At 33.8% G+C, this 13,965-nt stretch overlaps 1 protein-coding gene across 2 annotated transcripts; it reads right to left on the bottom strand.

The window, feature by feature from the left end:
- Positions 1–1,801: 1,801 nt before the first annotated feature.
- LOC131156491 (phosphatidylinositol/phosphatidylcholine transfer protein SFH8-like) lies at positions 1,802–11,582 on the bottom strand. Of its 2 annotated transcripts, none has more exons than XM_058110215.1 (15): positions 11,369–11,582; positions 11,161–11,292; positions 9,604–9,907; positions 6,566–6,665; positions 6,140–6,406; positions 5,939–6,016; positions 5,747–5,848; positions 5,617–5,666; positions 5,355–5,454; positions 5,105–5,203; positions 4,902–5,015; positions 4,264–4,396; positions 2,964–3,367; positions 2,130–2,204; positions 1,802–2,012 (listed from the first exon to the last, which is right to left on the bottom strand). In XM_058110215.1, the coding sequence occupies exons 2-15, from the start codon at positions 11,192–11,194 to the stop codon at positions 1,989–1,991; spliced, it is 1,884 nt and encodes a 627-aa protein (XP_057966198.1). In that variant the 5' UTR covers positions 11,195–11,292; positions 11,369–11,582; the 3' UTR covers positions 1,802–1,988. The 2 variants fall into 2 exon arrangements, with proteins under 2 accessions (XP_057966198.1, XP_057966199.1); XM_058110216.1 differs by having other exon boundaries at positions 1,802–2,009.
- Positions 11,583–13,965: the final 2,383 nt, after the last annotated feature.

Below are 13,965 nucleotides of genomic sequence, written 5' to 3'. Positions count from 1 at the left end.
AGACATATAGTTAGGGTTTAAAGTTTTCGTGGAGTGCAAAAACAAAATTGTCAATTTATGGTCAATGTAAAATAATTTTTGCATCCAAGGTTGAATTTTGGAAAATCAATGGGTTAACGGACATAGTTTTGTTAAAAAATAAAAAGTTCTACATGACCATTTCATATTTTTATATTCTAAGAAGTCAAATGGCATGTTGAAATCAGTTTTTACGCCTAGGGTTAAAAATATTAATGGGTTGATATAGGTAGTTTTGTCAATGGAATGAAAAAATTTGTTATCTTAAAAGGGAACCAAACTCAAGATTTGGGTGTGAATTTGGTCAAATTAAAAAGTGTTTTAATTAAAACTTTAAAGCAAATCAAACAAACAAAGCAATTGCACAAATATGAAAGCTATTAAAGAAATAAAGAGCCGCAAACTCTTCTAGTTGTTTAGCTGCCCAAGTCTATTACCAAGTGATATTAACAATTTCTTGCTTTCTATGGATTAAGCTCACTAATTACAATCTGTTATTTTCTCAAAGGAAAGGATACCAAATGCTTCAAATACGCAGGAAAATATCTTGATAATTGATATATCACTCTCAAGAAAGAAATATTAAGTTTTGACACTCCTAGATAAGCAAATTAAGAGATTTGATGAGAGATTTAAAGTAATGATATTGGCAAATATGATAGCGAAAGTTTGTAATCTACTCCTTTGGCCAAGAGGGTGTGTGTGTGTGTGTGTGTTTATGAGAGAGAGAGAGAGAGAGAGTTTGGATCAAATGAATACATTTTTACCTCTTAGAATACGCTAGACGGTTCAAAGAGTCGACTTATCCCTTTACCTATCACTATCTATTACACATGTATTAGACACATTCTGTGTAGATCCATACTCAAGTATTTTGCCAAATTTATCGATCAGTCCCTAGGGCACGGTACAAGTAAATTTATCGATCAGTCCCTAGGCCACAGTAAGGTGATAAACTAATAACATTATAACAAAAAATATCTTAAGTTATATGAATTTGCCATCTCTAATGCACTGATATTGTGTTGATTTATAGTTTAATAACATAATTCATTAATTAATGATAATTTGTTATCATCAAATATAGTTAAAGAATGTTACAGACTCTCATCCCTTCATTTCTATTCTTATATTCTAAAGAAACATTAAATGGCATGTTAAAATCAGGATGTGTGAGGGGTGAGATTACAATGCTGAAGGGAAAGATTTGTGCTTGTGGCAAGGTCGACAACAAAATATCGCAATTCATCCAAGTGGATTCGTATTGACAAAGCTCCTCCAGAAGTTACATTTTTGAGTTATGGTAAGCCGTTTACATGTCCAAAACTACATTTTCCCTTGATCATTCCTTGTGAAGGAGATAACAGGTGATATCATTTTTCACTGAAAAAGAGTCGATCTATGCTATTTTATCCCCGGGCAGTAGGCACTGGCTACACTTTTGGAAATGGAATGGAAAGGGAAACATGAAATCAAATTTATCACTCAACTACTTCACTCAAAATTACATCATCATTGTTCCACAAGCAATGTACGTTACAAGAGCCGTCACCAAAGGACTAGCCTGCCCATCAAAGTGAATTGGTTTTCAGTTCCCAATAGCAAAGATTTTATGGACCTGATGAGCTGGAAAGTGTTTCCGCAAAGAAACGGTAAAGTGAATCCTCAAGTGGTTCAATCACTTCATTCAAAGATTTAACATTAGGTTTTGAGGTTTTGAAGTAACCAAATCACACACAATATACATTCAAAAACATAAGAAAAGCAAACGGGCTAGTATAGATTTTGTTACAACAGCCTCTATATTTCTTCTCAATTAAAAGAAAATCAAGTTGTTAAAATCATTGAATCCGTCCTCAGCAAGGTCAGCATGAGTATGTATGTGAACAACATGTATAAAAATGATGATCAACAGAAAAAGAGAAACAAATACTGGAGCAATCTTCCTCCTCCGGCAGATAGCACGCACCTTACCAGCAAAACTTCTTTTTCTGCTTCAATGTTGCAAAGAAAAAAATAAAAAAATAAAAAAATCCATCATTAGTCACCTGAATTATAAATAATTTATCATTCAGAAACATAGGCAGAAAGATCATCAAACATCAACTCACCTGAAGCCTCGCCTCCTCCTGACTGTCAATGTAAGCAAGAAGCTCCTCTTGCTTCATTAAAGCTTCATGCAGAGCCTGCACAGGAAGCACCACATACAAGTTCAACATAGGCATCTCTTTGAAACATCTTGGCCAGAAAAATAATCATCGGTGGTGCTTCTAATCTTACGTATTCATGGAACATGCATAGTATATCATCCAGAAAGGTGGTTCAACAATGACTAAAGAGAAGAACAATAAAACTACAGCTTTTTTTCTTTTATTCGTAAAATGTTTTACTTTGGTTCAGATATTAATGCATGAGACCTAAACACAGGTGTGGCATCCAATGTAAAACTTATAACATACAATGGTGAAGCATACATACTAATGGCAGCAAGTGAACAACAAAAATAAAAATTTCTTCAAGTGAAGTGTTCAACATCCAGTCAGGACCTCAGTAACGTGTGATTTGTCAACAGGTTTACGAGAAGGCAGACATACAATGCAGAGCACATACAAGGCAGCAAAATAAAGGCCAACATTTCTTTTTTACTTGTTGGCTAGTTCACTCACAGTTTGGAGCCCATGACTGAGATTTATCAACAGTTTCAAGATATGGCAGATACCTATGGCTACTTGTTAACTAGATGAAATAAAAAATGCATTCACTATTCAAAAAAAAAAACAATCAGATAAATCACACAAGCTGAAGATGAGATGAGTTAGGGTTCCAAATTATGATCACTAATGGGTCAAGGGGCTCTAGCAAATTAAGCACCGTGATACCATACCAGTAACACATCAATCTCCTACAAATGTTAACTGCAGTATTTCATAATATAAATTTCATACCTTCTTGGTAGCAATTAGCTCAGCTTCCAGAGCATCCACACGACAAACAGCAGCATTCAGCAATTCTTCTTTCTCATGAGGCATCTCAGATGGCTTTGCCTGTAGTGTATCAACCTTTTCCTCAAGCTCACCCAGTCTTTTCAGTACAGACGAGAAGATATCTGTCTCTGTAAATGCTGGATTAGGTGAAGGAGGCCGGAATTCCTCCTTGGTTAGATCATTAAAAGAAGCTTCCAGAAAATTTTGGCCTTGATCAGCAGACGGGACAGGAAGCTTCTTGGTTACACGGCATGCAACAGACTGGAAGACAGCAAAAAGAGTCATGAAGAAGCCCATAAGCAAGGCCAGAAACCGGGCATAAACTCCTTCTGGAGTCTTTGGAGCTTTGGGTGAAGGAAGTGTTCCTGCAATAAATTTGTAAATTCATTCAGTCAGTATATTAAATCAATACCAAAGAAATTCTAGCCATTAGCATTTCAAGCACGACAATATAAGACACCATAACATGAATATTCACACAACTATGGTTGTAAAAAATTAAATGCTAATGATTTATGCATATTTTCCTTTTTTTTAATAATTAATTTCTATGTTCCAAGGCCTTGCATTAAAAGAGTGAAAAACTCAATAAATAAATAAATGAATGTATGTATGTATGTATGTAGATCAAACATTTTTGCTGGCACGGTGGTAAGTAACTAGAGGATAAGGGAGATCATGGGTTCCATTCCCCCCACTGGTGTATTTTTTAATTAAAAGCTGAACCCAGCTGCCTCACTGGGTCCAGCCGGGTTATCCCAGTTTGAACGGGTTGATTCCATTTTGCTTCATTCCCGCGTTGCACACCTTGCTCAGACTGTCTGGCAGAGTGGCCGATTCTGATCGAACAAGGTCGCCAGTCCAGTAGGATTTTCAGAACTATGTTCACAACTGTAATTCTTTTGATTGATTTTAGTCCATAACATGAATATTTATTTTTATTGTTAGTTCACCTGTTTTGATTTATTTATAAGGCTGTGTCCAGAAGATAATTTATTGAACACAAACAATTCTTGTTACATAAAACTGCTATCCTATGTGATGCAGAGAAACAAACAAAACGTGTACGTTTCTAAATTACAGCTGCTGCCTGACAAATTTGCTGAATACTGATACTAAACGACAGAATAAAAAATATCAAATTGCAGTCATGAGCAGCGTGAGAATAGATAACTGTTTAACATAAGAATAAATGGATCACTAGTGATAGAAAAATAATGTTGAAAAATTGAAATCTTGGTACTAATAAAAACAGGATAACCTTTAGAAGCACAAGACTTTTGAAGGGATGATTGCTTATTCCAAGCAGCATCAACAGCCTTGTCAACCATGGGAACATATTCATCATACCCTGAGAAGGTACTGGCATGGCCTGCCTTCCCAACTACCTTAGCCTGCACAATTGTGAAACCATATCAAATTATTAAGATTGCCACAAAAAAATGAATTAATATACAAAATGCAAATAGTATAAAACAAATACCTTGGAAGCATTTCCAAGTACATGTTTGCAGTTATCTTACGAATTTCAAATATTTTCACTACAATAATTTGAAAAAGAAAAGATAAAAGATAAAAGACAAAAGACAAAGGACAAGTAATGTTTGTTTGCAAATTAGAGTAAGCAATGCAGAATAAACTTTACAAGTCTGGAAAAACAATGAAAAAATAATTGAGATCATTAATATTCATCCTTTTCTTTTGAGACATGGAAATCCACTACAGTCCCAAAAAAAAAATAATAATAATAATCCTAGAATACATGAATAGTATATTCCATCATAAAGGTATGCAACTTTTCAGATTCATTATTCATGCAGATAAGAGGCCACGACATTCATAGTTGTCTGTAGCATAAACTGCAAAATTAATCACCAAATTAAAATGTCAGAAACTTACTTCTTCCCGAACAGGAGTCAACCTAAGATGTGAATAATTCCTAAAAGCTTTTGGGGAAGATATGTCTTCAGCTTCAGATCCCGACTCTGCAGTAGATGTATCACTGCCTTTTACCTGCTCCCAGATAATAACAATTATAAAATGCACAATCTTAAAGGCATGACTTAATCCAAGTAAACTGGTGAAAATCCAAAATGTCTTACCATTGGGTAATGTGGCTTCGCATATGCAATTACCTTCCCCTCGCTGTTCAATACTTTCACAACCTGTCTGGCACGTCTTGCTTCACCATTGAGGACCATCTGCAACAAAATGAACATGATGCCAAGCCTCAATTTACCCAAACAGGAAGTATCAACTGCTAAATTTAACAACAATTACATAGCATAATGTGTTTTTAAATAGAAGGAAAATATGGAAATATACAAAAGCACAAAAGGATTAAAACAGAACCTTCAATATCTCTGGGTTTTTCCATGGCCCCTTGTCAGACAGAAGACAACCTCCCTGATCTGCACAAGTACAAGTACCACCAAAAAATTCTGGCAATTCACTGTGTAAATTCCAAAATTTACACAAGGTTGAGACAGGTTAGTGCACTTACGACTTAGTGACCGAATTATAAGTAAAAGCATAACCATTGGAAAAGATAACTTCAACAGAAAATAAGGATCAAGAAAGCAAAATACAACAATTGGATCAAATCTTCACTTACCTAGCATCAATTACCTCAAGCAACTTGCTCTGGTACTTGTTTCCAAGAACCTAAGGGGATGTTACAAGCGCCATTAAAAAATTACATGACGCATGCTAATGGCTATTCCAAAAAGGAAAGTAAAACATACATGGATCTTGGAAGTTGTTCTGGGGTCTAGAAACGTCTTTACAGTGTTCCACAGCAGCCTAAAACCAGGGCCAGCATTGATGATAAACATTTGGTGGAGTGACTACAACAAATGAGAAAGTTAAAATGCATAATCAATATAAGAAATTGGACACAAGTAACGCCAAAATATTTATCATTTAGGATTGCATACCTCGGGGTAATTGTCACCATCAACTTTTTGCAGCCGCATAATGAGTTCCCGTGCTGCCTTAGTAAGGTTCTTAAAACCCTAAATATTTGACAATAAGAGAAGCGGGGAAAAACAAGGGGAATTAAATCTTTTACTTGCACAAAAATATACTCCCCAACATTATGTAGTCTGAAGATCAAAAAAAGATTATGAGCAACATACCACACCCTGAACGTCTAAAATGGACGTGCTTGAATCTATGTGCCTTTTTGCAGCAATGGTACAAGCAGGAAACTTTATGGCAAAGCTTTTCTCAAACTCACGCACGTGGTATTTCACATACCGATCCATAGTGGTAACTTGCATAAGTTTGTTAGGATCAACTTTTCCTAGTCTTTCAAAGTAAACAGGTCTTCCCTCCTTATCAACACCGTGATGCCCATGAGGATAATACTTAAGAACTTCATTCAACTCTTTGAACTCAAAATCCTGATGAAAACATCAAAACTCAGAAACTAAAGGATCTAATTTATCAAAAACAACGTTGCTGGCCAGGGAAAATTCAGATGCAGGGGGACTAACTTATATTTATAATGAAACAACTCAAGGATAGAAACCACGATAGGAAGTGATCAGATTTTTAAATACCTCCATAATAGTGTCAGCACCAAACTCCTTCCTCCACTGAATCATATCAGCCCACATGTGCTTTGCCTTTTCAATATCAAACTTCCTGGCTTTCAAGAATCTGCAAGGTAACATATTCCTTGAGAATTTAACTACGTAGCAACCAAGAAAAAATGGTTGAGAGATGATTAAATGACAGATTGACACCAGGAATTTTACAGTAGTCACAGGAAATGTAGACAAATGACAGCAGTAATAATTTGACCTCTACTGAACATAAATTGAGCATGCATCTAGTATCAATGACAGAAACATAATCATGCAACTGCATTCCACTAATTAAATGAAAAAATTCTACCAGAAAATCAGCAGAACAAGCCAGATCATGTCAAGCCAATACAAGGCAGGAAAGCAAGGCAACATAAAATGGTGCGCATGTGCTAGGAAGCATGAAACATGAATAATCATCATATTTCAAGGCTTATATGATTAGCCACAAAGTTGTTTAAGGTGCAATGTGCACAAGGGAACCTGGGCCTATGCAAAAGGTACAGACACATGCCTGAGGAAGATGATGCGTACATTTATTAAAAATGTGTAAAATGGTCCCATGATAAATATTTAGTTTTTAAACAATTATCATTAATACATAGAGAAATGATACACGTCAACTCTACTACATGTTCAAGAAGGAACCCATTTATCAAGTCAACGCATAATAATTAGAATTAAATTATTGATTGAGAACATTAATTATACAGTGGTCTTAAAGAAAAATCATTTTATTAATTTGGCTTAATTTCATAGCTTTGAGTAGTATTTTTTGGGAGCTATCAAATTAGCATAAATGAGGTTGACAAGGTTCATCTGACCATAATTTGCCAGTACCTTATCAAGTCTGTTTAAGACTAGTTTGTTCAGGCCGTTACGGCTAGCCTAGGCAACAGGCCTTGGTGCCTGAGTACACCTTGTGCCTAAGGGCCCCATACAATAACTATGATAAGCCATCTTAAAAGTCTCTGCTCATGCAAATATAGCATGATTTAAGAAAGTCAGTATATTTAAGGAAATATCAAATGCCAAGCTTATGCAATTAAATGGCATTGTTTCTTTCTTGGCTCACATAAAAGAAAATACACTCCCTAGAAAATTGTCATTTGGAAAGTTCATTCCAAATTGTGGATTGCTAAGGGTTTGGAAAGCAATATTTGATTTTTGCACACTAAGTATAAGAAGGCTGTAGTGAAATTGCTATCATAAGATGTGGTGACACTGTGATATCTCATCTTTATATTCTCGGTCATAATTACCAAAAAATGCTAACAACCTAGTAAGCCACATATTGGTACAATTGCTCAAAACCATGGCACATACATTTTCATTCTGAAAGGCTCATTCAAACTATCCAAAGTTTTAATTCAATATCATTCACAGGACATACTTTTTATTAGTTAAAAGTGGGGAATCATCACATTTTAATTATATTTGTCATTATTAATCTCACAACAAAAAATCTCTTCTAGATTTAGAAACTCCTTAACACCCTCTCCAAAATATACAGGTGTTGTTACACTTTTCATCAATATATCTATTTTTAAGTATGCCCCTAACGTTCCACATTTTAGAGCATGTTTCATACAGCAATCCAGTTCGTGTTCCACGAACGTTCGAGGTCACGTTGTGTTGACCCCAGGACCCAAGAACTAGGTGGGGTGTCACTACCACTTTATACAAGTGCCTAATATATAATATTCAAGTGTACACAAATGGGACTGTTAAATAAAATAGAGCAATGGAAATTGCAAATTTAGTGATCATCCCAACATGTTGCCCCACTTTGTTAGATTTTATAATGGATTTAGCTTGTAAAATTTTGTGTACACTGAAAGCAGTCCACATGCACTATGTCACATTAGATGCTAATCTACATTCTGCGTTCCCATTCCCATTCTATGTACAGTAATGACACCTTGGCTCACACGCTGGTAACAACAGCACTTACCTTGATTGTCTATAGAACAAAATCTAATTCATTTACTCATCGTTGTCGATCAAGGCATCTCTAAATATGGAACATGCAACAACGATCTACCCATAGGCACCCAAATCAACCAATCTAATGCCAAAGATTGACTTGGTTCCGTAAGGGCTTAGGAGGAGGGCTGGCCAACCCAAAAGGCAGGCTACAGATTGGCCCAATAAGATAAAACCATCAATCCTCTGCACTTGTTTTTGTACAAATAAAAGTCAAGCATCAAGGACCAATGTACCCTTGTATAAAACTGGCACTGCTAAGAATTCATTGCATCTGTCAACCTTAATGTCTTTAATATTGCCATTAGGTTGAATATTTTATAAGCCAGAAGTGCATGCAAAAGTATAATGTCATACTGTCATAAATTAACGAAGTGACACAAGTGCACACACCAACAGTTTTAGGCATATAAAGGAGGTGCTAATAAAAAGAATCATGAGGGGGAAAACCAATAAAAAAGAAAAAAAAAAAAGAAGCAAGGGGACAATACTAGAAATAATCTCATTCATGGCATTGCCTTTATATATAAGTGATTTGAATTTTAAATGATGTAAATTAATATTAGTGTGCCTAAATGCTTCATTTGCACTTGCTATCAATTTCTTCAGCTAAGTACACCTCAGAGCAATTAATTGTCACACCAGCACCTCATATGCAAATGCATATGATCACTTGAGATTCAACAAAAGATAGCTTGTGATTTGCCATGGAAAGACTTGTGCAAGTAATAGCAAAGATTAAAAAAAACACAATTTCAAATTGAAGAACAGAAAAAACACAATTTCAAATTGAAGTATTCAGATCAGAGAACAGAAACATAAAAAAAATGCAGATAAGAATACAAATTATGTATTTAAATTACTTAACCAAGCTATTGTAAGATTCGATTACAATTAAATGTCATTTTTCTGAAGAACCAAAATAAAGGAATACTGCCATTAGATTCCATTTTGCATCAATTAAGCACCTCTGTATATAGACAATTTATTTGCAGAACAATAGCTTGTAAATTGTAATTGAGTACCTCAACATCATATGGTAATCATCATGTCTTGCAGGCAGCAATTCATCCAAAATCAGTGCTTGTCGAAATGAATCAACAGCCCCTAGCTCCTCAACGTCACGAATATCTTCAATGGAAACAGAACTAACTCGGCCATCACTCTTCCTTCTACCACTCTTTTTCTTGAGAGAGTGTCTAAATTTGGTGGATGCATTTATAGCTTTCTTTTTTAGAGAGCCAATTCTAGTCCTCCTTTCGTCTTCTGAGTTTTCAAAATCAGATTTCCTTTCTCTTCGTTCATCATGAGTAGAAAACCCCTCAAAGCCTGACATGTAGCAAACGCTATAATAAAAAACGATGGGAAATGTGGCTAACTCAGATAAATGCTAAGATAATATGTGATCCTTAATATAACTATATAAGTGACTACATTTTTATGTTATTATTATTGTTTGAAGGAAAAAAAAATCTCCAAAGAGAGGAGGAAAAAAAAAACTCTCTTTAGTCTTTACGTGATTGCAGAATAAGAGCAGAGATTAATGAGGCTCAGTCCTTAGAAATAAAGTGATTAAGCCTCTTAACAAACTTATTAAAATGTGTACCATCTATCCAAAATCACAGGTCAACATCAGAAAAACTAATTTATTCATGAATTCCATTTTATCTATATGCAGAAACAATATATATATATATATATATATATATATATCTACACATAACATCAAAAGAAATCACTTCAAAAAATCAAAGCAATAATATAATATATATATTTTTTTAAAATCTGTGACGAAAGTGTAGAGCTGATGCAAACAATTTCAAGAGTTCTTTTTTAAATCTAATTTACACAGCCAGCCATCTCAACATCACAAACTGCAAAATGAAACTAGAATAAGCATAACTGCATCGTCAAAGGCAGAATTGATTCTAATAAGTTAGATGAAAATGGTTCCTTTTCTATCATTTCATGCCTTTTATTTCCACCAGAAAAGATGCCTTCCTTTTTCTTTTGTAATTTCTCATTTTTGGCCTTAATATCCTTTCTCAAAATCCCGCATGCATCAAATGCATTACAGATTTATCTAATTTTTCCGCTTCAACTTCTGAAAATAGAAATCTGTCATTTGAAAAATGTACAAAGTCAGCCCCAAGCAAAACCAGAATTAGAATTATTAAAATAAAATAAAAAAATAAAAATTCCCCAGAAATACCAAAAAAGAAGAGAGAGATCTGACGAAAAGAAGCATCGAAGGCAGAATTACAAACCCTAGGTTGAGAAAACAAAGCAAAATTCCCATAATCTCATATTCAAACGAATACAATTGAGCATAAAAAATTCACTTCAAAACCCAGTACAAAATGTAACTAAATCATACTGGGGTTCCATCAGTCATAAAAAATCATTCGAGAATTAAACGCCCCAAACAAACAAAAACACAAAAAACGGGGAAAAAAAACGCACGGCCATGAAACCCTAGAATCAACATCAGAAGCACAATCAAACTCGATCAGATACAAACTCCAAACAAGACAACACCAAAACCACGAATCCAAACTGATCAAACAACCAAAACCACTCACAAGGCCGCGCAAACCGATCCAACGGTCCCGACATCACGACTCGCCACACCGATCGAGATCAAAACTATCAGCGCCGCCTTCTAGTGGGTCAATCGAACATCACCGCGGGAACCGAACACCGAAAAAAAAAACCTACATTACAATCAGAACGCCATAAGTAAGACGAAATTAATTAAAGCGGGAGAAGAACAGCGGAGAGAGCGCGCACCTCGAATTCTTGCGCCGATCACGGGACAGATCGGCCGGTCATGCGTGCACCGAACGGCAATTCGGTCTGAATCTACGCGCGAAATGCAACGGATCAAGGCTGCAGAAGCTGAGAGGGGGATGAATCAGTGATGCTTACAGATACATGCTTTCCATAAATATCGCCGATGTCAACGACGGCCAGGGAGAGAAGGCGCAGAGTGAACAGAAAGGAGGAGGAGAAGAGCGAGAGAGGGTATTTATAAGTGGGTGTGAGGTGGGACCCACTAGGAGTGACACGTGGCGGAAAGAGCGGAGGGTTGTATGGTCGGGAGGAGGAATTCGCCGGCGGTGGGTGCGGTAAATGGCAGCGGGGTTTGTAATTGGGTAATGATTTGGTCACTGGCCGTCATGCACCTGGAGGCCCCACCCTCCATCATTGCCAAGGTTAAAACCAGTTTACCATTTTTTTAAATTTAAAATTAATGATTTTTTATATTTATTTTTTATTTTTAATAGCTGTTAAAAAATTGAATATTCCAGTATTACTAACTCAACATGTCCGGTAAATATGTCTGTAAAGTCGAGAATACGTGTCAGCATTTAAATAAAAACTGATCATCACAGAGTGTATTGAATTGATAGTCTTAAACTACAAACTCGGCATGTTAAATGGTAGTTTCGATCTCATGTTTTGATCGGCTTTGAAATGAAAGAAAGGAGACACCGCTTAATACCTTTTTATTTATAATTGTTAATTAAATATATTCTAATATTATATTATTTATGCTAAATAAAAAAACCATAACTTATGTAATTGCTTATTAAGTTTATCAAATATTCATGTTCATAAGCGTGAAAATTGAAAAACAACATATATTCAGATATTAAATATTAAATAGTTAAGATCATTCAAATTTTAAATTCATTAATCGATTCAAATTCAATTCAAAAGTAATTCACAAAATCATTTGAATTCAGTGTTTAACACTTAAGATTTAATTTTTACCAAACGTATCCTATGGTCCTTTGATTATTCGACTAAATTATCACTAGACTCGAATTATTGTTTTTAATTTGTTGAGTTTATCAATTGAGCAATAGATAAGACAATAAACTATTTTAATAATTATAATTTAAAACAGAAAAAAGTAACTTGTAATTTGTCTGTTTTTTTTTTTTCTATCTCTTATTCTATGTAAGAGAGATTTATTTTGACTAAACAATTTTTAAATAAATTATTCAAAATATGCATGTATTATATTGTCAACTAATAATGTGTATATTAAAATGTGTGAGCTCGTGATTATTGATGAATAAAAAATTGAATTGACCATTTCAAAATAGTTTTTGAAGAAAATATACAATTAATCTAGAAAAAAGTGTTTAATCTTTTTTTTTTAAAATCATAATTTTAAACATGATAAGAAATAAATCGCAAATATGGTTTTTTTTCGAAATTTCTCTTTCTATTTGAATGATGATTTCTCAGTTAAATTAGACTAATTAATATTTAAATAATAATAAAATATTTTATGCTATAAATTAATAGCATGTATATTGGGATGCACACAATCATGGATGAAAATAAATAAATTGGTTGTTTTTGAACATTTTCTAAGCAAAAACATGTAATTAATCTATGTATAAATTAAATGATCATATGAATTTAAATATAATTAAAAGAAAATATATATAAATTCGATAGATAATAATAAAGTCAATTACAAAATACTTTTACTATTTTTCATTGTCATGTCCAATATAATTTTTATTGTAAATTAAATTTTGGAAGTATAATAATTAAGTAAAATAATTATAATAATATTTATTTTAATTAGAGTAATTTTTTAATGTGTAATATTTGAAATTTTCTTTTTTTAATTATATTTTTTAATTGTTTGATTTTAAAGATGAGAATGAGCATTTTTTAGTTAAGTTTTTAATTTATAATAGTTTAATAAATGTTAATTGCTAGTTTCTATTTTTTGTTTTAATTTTATTTCTGTAATTTTTTATAATAATACCAAATCACCCTTTGTAAAATACAAAATTTTCTTCCTAATTTTATGTTTGCAATTTAATATATGTGATTTTTAATTCCACTAGGAGGAGGAAATGGGGCGGAGGTGTTTGGGGGTAGAATTGTAATATCACCATCCGTATGTTGGCATATGGAATGTAGAGAGTCAAACACGCAAAAAAAAAAAAGTGCTTACTCATATTTTGTAGTGTATATGACTGTAAATTTTAATTATTTTAAAAATGGCAATGGCAAAAGTAGTTGCATAATAATGAAATAAGCAAATAGCTGTAATAGATTTTTTCCCTTTTATAAGATAAGATATAAAACCAAACAATATATTTAATGATATTAGAAAATCCAAAAAATTCATTCAAAGTATTATTTGCAGGAGAGAGAGAGAGAGAAAGTCGGGAAATGGTGATTCATACATAGCACAAACAAATTATAGTGTTTATTGTATTTCTGTGGTCTTAAATCTTAATTATGATTTGCGAAATATAAAAAAGTGAAAAGGAAGAATTAGGGAAGCCTTGACCAAATAAGGAGTTTCAAAATTTCCGTCAGAATTCTAAATGGACAAGTACTCGACCCAT

The sequence above is a fragment of the Malania oleifera genome, chromosome 5 (assembly GCF_029873635.1).
Source record: "Malania oleifera isolate guangnan ecotype guangnan chromosome 5, ASM2987363v1, whole genome shotgun sequence".
Lineage (NCBI taxonomy): Eukaryota > Viridiplantae > Streptophyta > Magnoliopsida > Santalales > Ximeniaceae > Malania > Malania oleifera.
The sequence above is the reverse complement of the archived record's forward strand: the minus strand, read 5'-3'. Positions and strand labels throughout refer to the sequence as shown.